General features: G+C 39.5%; 1 protein-coding gene across 1 annotated transcript; it reads left to right on the top strand.

The window, feature by feature from the left end:
• The first annotated feature begins 636 nt into the window (after nt 1–636).
• LOC132097137 (class I histocompatibility antigen, F10 alpha chain-like) lies at nt 637–12710 on the top strand. The gene is made up of 7 exons (XM_059502761.1): nt 637–786; nt 5752–6009; nt 6209–6487; nt 6688–6978; nt 7269–7397; nt 12061–12105; nt 12586–12710. The coding sequence occupies exons 1-6, from the start codon at nt 738–740 to the stop codon at nt 12063–12065; spliced, it is 1011 nt and encodes a 336-aa protein (XP_059358744.1). The 5' UTR covers nt 637–737; the 3' UTR covers nt 12066–12105; nt 12586–12710.
• The last annotated feature ends 364 nt before the right edge of the window (nt 12711–13074 follow it).

Here is a 13074-nt window from a genome sequence, read left to right as displayed (position 1 = left end):
AAGCGAGAACCACCTGCAAGTATCAAAGTGAATGTTATGATTTATGCGCATGTGGCGCGACTCAGTTTTCCGTCCTTTTATTTTTGAGTATAATAAAGTTCCCACGAGCCTCAGTACGCCGACCCTGGTCTCCTTCCTTCTCTGCCATACGAACATTACTACACTGGTGCCCGAAACCGGGTGTCACTTGTCTCTCACTTAACTCCACCGCTGATCTCTTCACTCTCTCTCTCCCGTCGCAGACCTCGCTAAATCACACACCCTCCCCTGCCACAGCAGTGTTGAATGCTCTGTTAGACCATTTAAACACACAAAAAGTGATTGATGAGCCTATTCTTTTGTAAGGACTATGAAAAACACAGAGCTGTTTTTTCTACGGTTGTTTTTCTATGGCTCTGGAGAAAGCCGTCATCGTGTGAAAACAAGAAAGAAAAATAGTAATAATGCTTGCATAGTGATTTCGTTTTGTATTTTTCCATTTTACTTTGTACTTTTGTTACTTTTATCCTTTTTTTTAGTTAGGCTATAGGCTGTCCAATTCAGCGTCAGCTGACGTCAACAGAGATCTAACCATTTGGTCTGTAGAAGTGAAACTTTCAGGCTAGTAGCCTAAAGAGGAACAAGCACTTCATATCGATTACAAAAACTTTTGTCTTCGCTGACAGTGGCAAAAACTTGGAAACCGTTTAAACATTGTAGAAGAGTAGGATACTTGTTTTTCTTAAGTAACTGACAAAATGTTCATGTTTGTGTATATGTTGTCATGCTGGAAAGTCGTCAGTGCAGGTAAGTTAATTTATAACATTCCTGTAGCCTATGTAGCCTATTTAATTTGTTTGTAATTTAATGTAAAATATCTATTTGATGTAAAAAAAAAAATATATATATATATATATTATGTGCATTTTATGTGCATTATCAAAAAAAGGTAACATCTGTAAAAAGTGTAACAACCTTATTTTTTATATGGTGAAATTTGTTTATTCTGACTGATTGAGTTTTATTCAATTTAACCGTTGGTCTTCCGTAGTAGTTAATGTTAATGGGAAACATATAAAAATTATGCAAGTCATTGGAAAGCGGTCATGTATCAAAAAGCAATACGGCATCACTGAACCATTGTACCAGTCAAGATTTGAATGGCACAATGGTTGTAAACTTTAATTACTGATGATCTGAAAATAAATTGACTATTAAAAATAATAGCTGACCACCATGTTATATTACTTTTAATAAGTAGAAAATTAATTATATTTTATCGATTGCTATTGTTGTTTTTTATCGATTTATATAAGTTATTGTTTTCTTGAAAATATGCGTATTGTTTTTTTATCTGACCTGAAAAATGTGGCAACATTAAGTTCCCTGTAAAGGGAACTAGGAACTGGGTCCTCTAGGGGTCGCTTTGGGGAACACCTCGTCGTGACCCGTGTCTGAAGCGTACTTTGAAAAACACCAACATGTTGGCCGGCGACAGCATCTGACGTCACTACCGGCGCGACTATAAATACGCTCCAGTAGGACCCGTCACTTATCTTCTTCGTCTTCATTGACTGTTTTGTTTGAAGCGTGCATCTGAGAAACGAGCCAAAAAGGTAAAAGCGATCTATCATTGTTATCATGGCATCCACTAGCAAGGCATTTAAACAGTGTGTGCATCCGTGTCAGCGTTATCTGACACCTGATGACACATACAGTCTTTGCGTCTCTTGTTTGGGCGAAGAGCACGCGCGCGATGTCCTTGAGAGTGCAATCTGCGTGCTCTGCCAGCGTTTTTCTGTGAAAAAGCTCCGCTCTCGTTTGTCTCTCTTTTCGGAGGAAAAAGGGACACCCTTCTGGTTCCTGCAGCTCAGGACCCGCTGTTGCCGAGGCACGGAGGAGAATGAGCTTGTGGGGATCACAGGTGGATCTCATTGAGGAGTGTAGAGAGGGACTTTTCCTTTCACACTCTTCGGCGGCAAACGAGAGTGAACTTCAGGAGGAAGAGGCGTTGTCATTAACCCATTCTGATACTGAAGTTAGTGCTCTGCTGGGTTCTACCCAGAGAGAGCAGGAGATGTCTGAGAGTGACGAAGAAGCTGAGGCTGAGCCTTCTCAATCCTCCTGCCCTGCATATGGGGAGCTGTTAGAGGTTATGGATCGCACCACGGCAAAATTAGACTTGCCATGGAAGCGTGCCAGAAAAGTGACGTTGCGAGGTCACCTCGATGAGCGTTATTTGTCTGACCATAGCCCTCCAGCCCAGGTGAGCCTTCCATTCTTGCCTGACTTACATACACAAGTCGAAAAGGAATGGAAGAGGCCGTTTTCCTCTCGCATCCATCGGTTTCAGCATTCGAGTTATGCTAATATCGAGGGCATGCACGAAAACTGCTTTGAGAGGATGCCCCCTGTAGAAGAGACGCTGGCTAGCTATCTCTCTGTGGGGGAAACATCCTCTCTTAAATCTCCCTCTTTGCCATTTAAGCCCCTCCAGGATACATCCCGCTTAAATGGTAAATCATACGCAGTCAGGTCAGGCTGTGGCTTCGTTGCACACGATGGCAGTGCTTCAGGCTTACCAGGCTGACCTGCTGAAGGACCTGGATACAGGCAAGGGCCTTTCAGCTGACAAGGTAGCTGAGCTGCTCCGCACCACAGACCTCTCTCTCCGTGCTACCAAGCAGGCCGCCTCCGCCATAGGTAGGTCTATGGCGGCCATGGTGGTAACGGAGAGACATCTGTGGGTGAACCTGGCGGACATCGGGAGGGAAGAAAGGGGGTTTCTTCTCGATGCTCCGGTCTCGCCTTCTGAGCTTTTCGGTACCTCCGTCGAGATGGTGGTCGAAAAGTTCAGGGAGGTAAGGGCGAGCTCAGCTGCCTTTAAATCCTTCATTCCACGAAGGTCCAGGTCTGAGCCCGAACAACAAAGGGGTCCTGGCCCATCTCGATCTGAGGATTGAAGAAGGCCACAGAAGGCTAGTGTCGCGGCTCGCGCTCCTCCCCCGCTTAAGTCAAGTCAAGTCACCTTTATTTATATAGCGCTTTAAACAAAATACATTGCATCAAAGCAACTGAACAACATTCATTAGGAAAACAGTGTCAATAATGCAAAAATGATAGTTAAAGGCAGTTCATCATTGGATTGAGTTATGTCATCTCTGTTCAGTTAAATAGTGTCTGTGCATTTATTTGCAATCAAGTCAACGATATCGCTGTAGATGAAGTTTCCCCAACTAAGCAAGCCAGAGGCGACAGCAGCAAGGAACCGAAACTCCATCGGTGACATAATGGAGAAAAAAACCTTGGGAGAAACCAGGCTCAGTTGGGGGGCCAGTTCTCCTCTGACCAGACGAAACCAGTAGTTCAATTCCAGGCTGCAGCAAAGTCAGATTGTGCAGAATAATCATCTGTTTCCTGTGGTTTTGTCCTGGTGCTCCTCTGAGACAAGGTCTTTACAGGGGATCTGTATCTGGGGCTCTAGTTGTCCTGGTCTCCGCTGTCTTTCTGGGATGTAGAGATCCTTTCTAGGTGCTGATCCACCATCTGGTCTGGATACGTTCTGGATCCGGGTGACTGCAGTGACCCTCTGATCTGGACACAGACTGGATCTGGTGGCCACGGTGACCTCGGAACAAGAGAGAAACCGACAAATATTAGCGTAGATGCCATTCTTCTAATGATGTAGCAAGTACATAGGGTGTTATGGGAAGTGTTTCCGGTTCCGGTTTATCTAATTAATGCAGCCTAAAAATCCTTTAACGGATTTGGATAATAAAAGCATATTGGTATGTTATGTGTATGCCAGGTTAAAGAGATGGGTCTTTAATCTAGATTTAAACTGCAAGAGTGTGTCTGCCTCCCGAACAATGTTAGGTAGGTTATTCCAGAGTTTAGCTGCCAAATAGGAAAAGGATCTGCCGCCCGCAGTTGATTTTAATATTCTAGGTATTATCAAATTGCCTGAGTTTTGAGAACGTAGTGGACGTAGAGGATTATAATGTAAAAGGAGCTCATTCAAATACTGAGGTGCTAAACCATTCAGGGCTTTATAAGTAATAAGCAATATTTTAAAATCTATACGATGCTTGATAGGGAGCCAGTGCAGTGTTGACAGGACCGGGCTAATATGGTCATACTTCCTGGTTCTAGTAAGAACTCTTGCTGCTGCATTTTGGACTAGCTCCGCTTCGATCCCTTTCTTAAGATGCTTAGCCCTGGGTTCCTTGGGCTTCATTCAGTCAGTGTGTATTTGTTATACACCTCAAACATCGCTTCCCGCAACATGAGGGGCTGTTTGGGCAATTCTCGTGGTAGTTTAGCAGTGCTCCCCCCCCCCCCCCCCCCAAAAAAGAGTCGTCTATGAGCATGCTACTCTGAGCTCGGAGTCCTCCTCTCATATGCTTGTTTTTTTTCACCAGAGCGCTCCAGTACTACATACTGTTTTTGAGATGCACGGTGAGAGCAGACATCCTGTTGAGGCAGGGGCTGAGGCTCGGGGAATGGCGCCTTCGCACCAAGGTGATGAAGCAGAGTTGGAGAGGTTGGCCAGACTTGGGTGGATCTGTGTGCGACTCGAGAGAGCATCGCACTATCCCCTCTGGCCCCTCTGACTCATCCAGCTCCATACTTAGAACAGTATTTGTAAATCCATGCTATGGTAAGTGTGCACGTGAAGACTTTGCACACTTTCTGAAATCCACACTGTGGTGAATTCGCACGCTAGTACACTGTGTTCTTTCTAAAATCCTATATGGTGAGGGCTTCGCGCGGTTGCTTCGTGCCCTTTCTTGAGTCGGTTTAAGCCCCGTTCATCTTGGGCGCCACTCCACCCATGTATCCTCCGATACTAGAACAGGGCGTTGCTACTAAAGAACTGTTGAACTTTTTTGCGAAAGCTAGCGGTAGCCCCTGGGTGACAGGCAAGACTTGGCAAAGAACATGCTAGGTTCTTAGCCTTATCCCTTTAAAGGAATCTTTTGTGATTCCAAGCCTTCGGCTCTACCCCGGGCCAGGGCCCTACAGGTAAGTTGGGTATGTAACTTAGGCCTTTGGCCATAAGGGATAATGTCATGGACAGCCATCTAACCATCCCAGGGGCGACTCCCATTGAAATGGTAGAGTTGGTAATTAGTGTTTGCCATGGTTCTGGTCTGCACTCCCCTCAGCATGGCGGCGTGGGTATCCAAAGCGACCCCTAGAGGACGCAGTTCGAAGTTCCCTTGACAGGGAACATCTCGGGTTACGAATGTAACCATGGTCCCTGAGAGGGAACAAGACACTGCGTCCTCTAGCTCCCTGCCATGCTTGGAACGCAAGCTTCACGAAGAAGATAAGTGACGTCAGAAGCTGTAAAGTATGCTTCAGACACGGGTCACGACGAGGTGTTCCCCAAAGCGACCCCTAGATGATGCAGTGTCTCGTTCCCTCTCAGGGAACCATGGTTACATTCGTAACCTGAGGCGTTTAACTGGAACATGAGATTGGGCTATAAAAAAAAACTGACTTTACCCCACACTTTGGAACACCACTGCATGCTGTTGATGTACATTTATTATAATGCCAGATGTTAGATGGGCCTGGTTTGTTTCCTTTCACTAGAGTTTTCTTTTCACAGTCTTCTTTGGCTTGTTCACTAAACAAAAGCACTAATCAAATAAAAATGGCCTTACTGTTTCTTTGTCTCTTTAGTGATCAGTAATGTGTAGTTGTACGTAATGATCTAAATTGATATTGCATTGATATTATATGCTTGTTCTTGTGCATCCACAGGTTCTCACTCACTGATGACTTTGGTTACATATATAGATGGACAAACACCATTTCCTGAGTTCAGTGTTGTGGTGATGCTGGATGATTTGCAAATAGGATATTATGACTCGGTTACATGGAAACCTGTGTATCGCATTCATAGTGATGCAAAATACTACGAAGAAGAGCAAAGTGATGCTGGTCTTGTGTTTGGTGATATGTACACTGGCATGAAAAATCGAGTATTTTATCTTAAAAAACTCCAAAATCACACAGCTGGTGAGACCTATAGGTTACATATCAGTATTACCACATTAAACATGTAGTTGTTATATGATTTTTGTAATTTCCTTAAAATGTCTGGATGTAAGACAGAGAGAGTGATCAGTCCAGTATATACATTTTCGGTACATTACATTTTATGTTGTGCTGTGTCAGTGAGGACTAATAAATCTTTATTTCTTTCCTTCATTTGAAGGTGTATATGTTCAACAGAGACTTGCTGGGTGTGAATTGTTGAATGATTATAAACCAGGTCCAGTTCATTTCTGGGATGCTTTTGGAGGGCAAAATATGGAGGAGTTAATTTTTGACACACAAAAAAATGATATCCAGATAAAAAAGCCATGGATGATATCATGGGACCAAATAACACGAAATAAAGTAAAGTTCATGTATGAACATTTTTATCATCCTACTTGCATTAAAGTTTTGCAAAGGTACCTGAATATGGAAAAGAGTAATTTGATGAGAAAAGGTAAGAGAATCAACCTGATTAACTTCAGTATAAGTTAAAAAATAAATAAATAAATAAAAACATTTGATAAAAATGGCTGAGACACTGACGGAAAATACATATGCCTTTTAATGCATTGTTTTATGATTACTATAAATTAATAGCTGATGCAATGAACCCAACAGTTTAACAACAGTAACACTTCTTATTCTCCTCTGTAGTGAAACCCAGAGTCAGACTCCTGAAGAAGACACTTACAGACTCTCAAGGGCTTCAGATCAGCTGTCTGGCCACTGGTTTTTACCCCCGTCACATTAACCTGACCTTGTTCAGAGATGGTCAGCCTGTGGATGATGATCAGATCACAGGAGGAGAGATTCTGCCCAACGGAGACGGAACATACCAGATGAGGAAGAGTTTGGTGATCAGTGAAGAAGAGATACATGAAGGACATAAATACAACTGCACAATGAAGCACCTCAGTCTGGACAACAAACTGGACTTTACATTTGGTAAAGAAAAACTAACAAACCACTAAAAGAACAAAAATTCACCAAACAACAAAGCAGACATTAGATTCAATATACTTTACTGTCATTATATGCAATGCAATAAAATTTAGGGAGTAGCAGCTCAGAAAAAATGGCAATATATTACAAAATTACATTGAATAACATAATTATTAATAATTTATTGATTTACTTTTTTTGTGCTGCAAATCATTTGCCACTATTCCACTATCTGTCTGTAGCTTACAGATTTCTTTTTTCTGTTGTTCATCTTATCCTCACCACACTTTCAGATGTGGCTGAATCTGACCCAGGATTCTTCAGTCAGTCTGTAGTTTTCAGTGTGCTGGTGTTGGTGTGCATGTCTGTGGCTGTTCTCATCATAACTGCATTCATCATACGGAGGAAGAGAAGAGCTGCTGGTAAATGATCTGTTCAGTCCAGTTCATTACATCTAATGGTCAGTTAGAAAAATACAGTGGATGCAATTATTAGGCATAATTCTTGAACAACAGGATATGATGCTGCCTTCAAGAGTCACACTCAACTTATCTGTATATAAAGCCTATAAAAATTGTCCCTGTGTATTTCGCAACACCAGCATGTCATTCTTATCCTCTTAACTGTCACATTTATTCATTTAGATGACACTTTTATCCAAAGCGACTTACAATTGCTATATATGTCAGAGGTCCCATGCCTCTGGAGCAACTAGGGGTTAAGTGTCTTGCTCAGGGACACATTGGTGTCTCACAGTGGTTTTGAACCCGGGTCTCTCACACCAAAGGCATGCGTCTTATCCACTGCGCCAACGCCACCTCCACTGCGCCAACACCACCTCTATGTCACTTACATTTTTTCTCTTGCAATGTTTGATTTTAAAATGGGTTTCAAATGATGAATATGAGATTTTAAAATATCAAATTTTATATAATTTCTGATGATTTCTAAAGTGTGATAGAGAAAAAGGCAACAAAGAAGACTTTTTTTGACAAAGGTCAGAACTACTGTTATGATGTGGGTTTTTGAGGTTCACTCTTGCCATAAATTAATCTATTACTTTTCCTACATAATTTTTTAACAAAAATGATTGGTAAAATAGAGTCTTAGACCTTTCCAATGATATATAGTTTGTCATGATTGATTAGGATTTAATTGTAATATAGTGAAGTAAACGTAGGCGTCCCACCAAGGGGCACGGTGACAGTTAACAGGATTTATTAAGAATACACAATTTTTTTTTTTTTGACCAATTCCAAGTCTCTGAGAGTCTGACCCATTGCACTTCTGGAGACTCCAGCTAGGTTGCAGTTCTGGAAAATGGTGGCACTAGGGTGGGGGAAAAAATCTATACAATATAGTATCGCAATATTTTCCACGCCAATACTGTATCGATACACAGATGCCAAGTATCAATCTTTTAGTATACTATTGGGTAAAATAATAAAATCTATTTCTTTACAGTCCACTAGATGGTGGTGTTGAGTTTTTTTCTGGTGAGGTCAGCTGGGTCACCTTCAGCATGCAGTAAGTTAGTAAAATAAAGATAGCGGCATCGCGGACAGTTATCAGGAAAGCCCCGTCTGCGTTTAAATCGGATGTATGGACTTAGGCTACTTCAGATTTGTAAACAAGGAGGGGTAGTGTTGCACCACATTTTCAACATCCGAAAATAATCAATGCGAGCAGAAAATATAGGCTACATATAATAATAATAATAATATATATGGTGCGCTGCGCACCGCCCCGCCTGGCAGTGTTCAGAGCGCATGTTTTTCTCTCCTCTTCACTACACCATTTGACGCAACTCTCAATATTCTGCTCTATAAATGTGTTTTCCGCTCATGTACTGCTCTTGCTCACCGGAAAAGCAAAGTCCACTCAAATAACGCGCCAACAGAAAATTTGAACTGATCATTTATGGGTTTGGAACAACATGGGCGCAGTGGTGTAAAAGTACAGATATCTTACCAGAAAATCACTTTGGTAGAAGTTGAAAACACAGTTTAGAATATTACTTGAGTAAAAGTCTTAAAGTATGTGATATTTATTGTACTTAAAAAGTATAAATGTACTTGAAAATAAAATTACAAGTAAATGCAAAATGGAATAGAAGCAAATAAATAAATATATATAGAGGGGACATGGATGCATTTTTTTAATATTTAGTTTTTAATATTTGAAATAATTTAAAACATGAAAAAAATAAAAGACGAAATGTGAAATTAAAACCGTCACCAGGTGACAGCAAGTTAATGTTAATGAGTGAGTAATTGAGATTCATTCAAAAGGCTGATTCATTCAGAAACAAAGCATTTGACCGTGTTAATGAGTGAATCACTGAATCATTGATTCAACCGATTAGTTTAAAAAGCTGATTCATTCTATAAGTGAACTCCGTCCATTGCGAGAGCCGAGTTTAGACTGCACAATTTTCAAAGTAGTCGGGTCACTGTTCTTTTCACACTGACCAGCATTCAGTCACTGCTGTGTTCACACTGCACGATGGATCGGTGACAGAAGGTTCCACACTGCATGACTTTACTGTAGGAAGAATCACCGACAACTCTGTCTGGCACGCAAACTGCGTTTCACAACCAAACACACGCGAGATGTGACAAGGAAACAACACGACATCACGCATGCAAGACTGGAGTTCCCACATGAGACTGGGACAGTTCAGATGAAACGTCGTGCTCCTGCCACATTTTTCTTCCATTTCTTGGGTCCAAATAGACAGAGAAGCCTTTTTCTGAAACAAAGCCATGCTTGCTGATATTGTGGTCTATAACTCCTCCCCGAACACCCCGCTGCTCTGTATCTTGCTCTCTCATTGGCTGTTGGTCATCGGCGATGCAGTTTTTAGTCAGAACACTTTTCACACAGCATGATTTTGCATCGCTGACAGGTCCAGATATTTAGCACGCCAAATATCTCACGGGCGTCAGTGACTCGTCTGCGATTCTCTCAGATCGCGTCTTTGCTCATTCACACTGTGTGATTTGTCACTCGTGTGGAAGAGCACCGATTTGCCTGTGATTTCGGGCATTTGTCTGCGATTTATCAAAACCTGTCTGCGAGCCAAAAACTGGGCTAAAATCGTGCCGTCTGAACTCGGCTTTAGAGACACAAAACAGTGCTGTGATCTTTGGAACTATTATCGTTAGCAAAATTGAGCAAAAAAAAAGCAATATTATGTCTAAAATGTTTAAACATTTATTGCTTTACTTAACTTATTTAATGTGTTCATGCATCTGCAGAAAAACAGTAATCTTTGTGTGACACAGATTAAGTTAACTAGGTCTACATGAAATTATATAAACATAATATTATATAAACATTATTTACAATTTAGAATACCTGTGTATGATTTGATGATATAGCCTACTTGATAACGTCAGATTGCACATCATTACAACAACACTTACAGTACCATAGTATCGCAGACGATGTTATATCTCACACCCCTGACTCGACTTGATTGGTAAATTAAATCATCCACGGTTGTGCGCAGGGTGGCGTGCACTTGTTTGCACGTGGGCAAAAGTGTTTTTAGAAATCTTTGCAAACGCCAGACCACTGATTCGTCAAACCTGCTTTCCTGCAGTCTTTGTTCTTCTGACTATTTTGTTGTAAGTATCGAATATACTTAGGGGAAATGTAGTGGAGTTAAAATATACATTTTCATTAGGAAATGTAGTGGAGTAAAAGTAAAAGTTGGGTGAAATATAAAAACGCAAGTAAAGTACACTAAAGTACTGTTACTTTTACTTCATTATTACGCCACTGCATGGGGATCATTTTAGGGTGGAGTATCCCTTTAACTAACATGAACAAACAATTTACAATACATTTATTACAGTATTTATTAATATTTCCTAATGTTATTTAATGAGAATGTAGTTGTTCAATGTTTGTTCATTTTAATTCAGAGTGCATTAACTGTTAACTAGCACAACTGTTCATTTTAATAATGAATTAGTAAATGTTGAAATAAACATGAACTAAGATGAATAAATGCTGAATAAATATTGTTCATTATTAGTTAACTAAAGTAGTTAACTAATGTTAACTAAAGTAGTTAACTAATGTTAACTACTGAAACTTATTGTGCAGTGTTACAAATGTTAATATAAATTCTGTCCAGTTTTATTGTGTTACTTTCAGTAAAAGTGTGGTTATTTTATTGGCATGTGTTTTTTTAATTCAGTAACATTAAAATTTAAAAATTAATTTATATTATTTAAGTGCATCCAGAATTTTCGTTTTCTGTTTCAGCCCAGAATTTTCATTTTGGTGCATCCCTAGATGTAAGACTAAATGTTTAATTTAATTTAATTTAAATGTAACAGTAATTTACTTTCAAATGCCCCAGTTGCTGAAGGGTCTGCGTAACATTTTTGTACAAGTTCCAGTTACACTGTTATATCGCAATATATTGCACAATATCGCAATATATTTAAAATCACAATAATGTTGTATCGTGGCACAAATATCGTGATAATATCGTATTGTGAGGCCTCTGGTGATTCCCAGACCCTTAAAGGTTCCTGGTGATTTCACACCAAATTCTTCAACTTCATTCTTAATTCTTTTGCAGTTAACGTGTCTTTTCTTCTCCACCTGTTTCTTTTTTCTGGTAGTACTGTATTTCACTGTCTAATGGTCATGCCTCAACTTTGCAAATTCTGGTATTGCATAAGTACTGCATCCTTCAGATGGGAACTTTAAATTTTTGACTTTCAGTCTGAGTTAAATCTCTTTCTTGGCTCATTTTATCTGATACCTAATAATTATGCAATCCTGAATATAATAAGTTTTTTGCTTTCATCCTTCATGGACAAATATATATCAATAAATAATTAATTACAAACATAATAGTAGTTATTAAGATTGAAGTGGTTTGGAATTGGTAAAATGTGCTTGGAAAATATTTGATCTGAATATCAATGTGCCTAATAATTATGCACGCACTGTAAATCAAACATCAGCTCCTTTAAAGACACTCTTTCAAAGTTCACCATATGTAGTTTTATGTTTCTGTGATACTCTTTATTAATTATGGTTTAACTCATTCTTATCCAGGATGAGGATCTGGGACATTACAGATTATATACTCCCCTACTCAATGTGAGTACACAGTTTTATCCAGCAATATAAATTCATCAACATGCTCATTTTCATATTAAAAAAACTTTTACATGAGGACAAAAAATACTTCTTTTTTTTTTTATTTTCACTTCAGCATCTGCTTTATAAGATGAAAACATGAAAAATGAGTCTATATGGACACATTAATGTCAGGACAAAATTAAACTCAGAATTTGCTTAGTGGGTGCCATTTAAATTTTGTTATGACACCATCACAATGATATATGATACAATAACAGACAATTTATAGTATGCAACATAAAAAAAATTGTCATGACTATTGACTTATCTATGATTTATAATTTGGATAATTAAAGACTTATTCATGTTATCTCCAGCGTTTCCTCATTCCCTCCTAGGGGGAGTTTGTGATCGAAGACCTGACCAAAGAACAGTAACCTCCTTGTGTTTCCCCTCCATTTTGTTTCCACTTTTCTCCAAGTGTTTTTCTTTCCATAGTGTCCCCGTTGTTATGGATCCTTTCCTCTTCTCGGAATTCCTCCTCCTCCTGCTGGAGCAGGGAGAAAATTCACTCGAGGGTCATACCAGTTTCTGGCTGTGGCCCATCTTAGCACCTATCATGAATTAACAAATTAACCTGTATGAAATGATACATTAAATCATATTTTTACAAAAATTTATATTTATAAAGCTCACTGACAGAAATACAATTCTCCATGCTTCCCAATGCCTCTTGCTGTTGATAAATAAATACCTTTTGGGAAATTTCAAAGATTAAGTAGGATTTGTGCTGAGCAAGTTTTTTAGGATAAAGCTAGAAAAATATATATAAAAAGGTATAAGTTTGAAATTATAAATAAAAACTAAGGTACGTGCCAACATTATGATAAGGGCCAATTTGTTAACAAGATAAACAAAAGCAGGAAATTCTAATAAGGTCTACTTTGTAAAAAAAAAAAAAAAAAAAAAATCCAAATGCTGAAGGAG

Source organism: Carassius carassius, chromosome 21, assembly GCF_963082965.1.
Source record: "Carassius carassius chromosome 21, fCarCar2.1, whole genome shotgun sequence".
In the NCBI taxonomy this organism is placed as follows: domain Eukaryota; kingdom Metazoa; phylum Chordata; class Actinopteri; order Cypriniformes; family Cyprinidae; genus Carassius; species Carassius carassius.
Note: the sequence above shows the minus strand (reverse complement) of the source record. Positions and strands in the feature narration are given on the sequence as shown.

What these genes read in the sequence shown, in the direction of transcription:
- LOC132097137 (XM_059502761.1), top strand. Translation starts at nt 738, where the DNA reads ATGTTCATGTTTGTGTATATGTTGTCATGCTGGAAAGTCGTCAGTGCA. An exon ending in ACTCCAAAATCACACAGCTG is followed by an intron (nt 6,010 to 6,208) that starts GTGAGACCTATA and finishes CTTCATTTGAAG; the next exon opens with GTGTATATGTTCAACAGAGA. An exon ending in CAAACTGGACTTTACATTTG is followed by an intron (nt 6,979 to 7,268) that starts GTAAAGAAAAAC and finishes CCACACTTTCAG; the next exon opens with ATGTGGCTGAATCTGACCCA.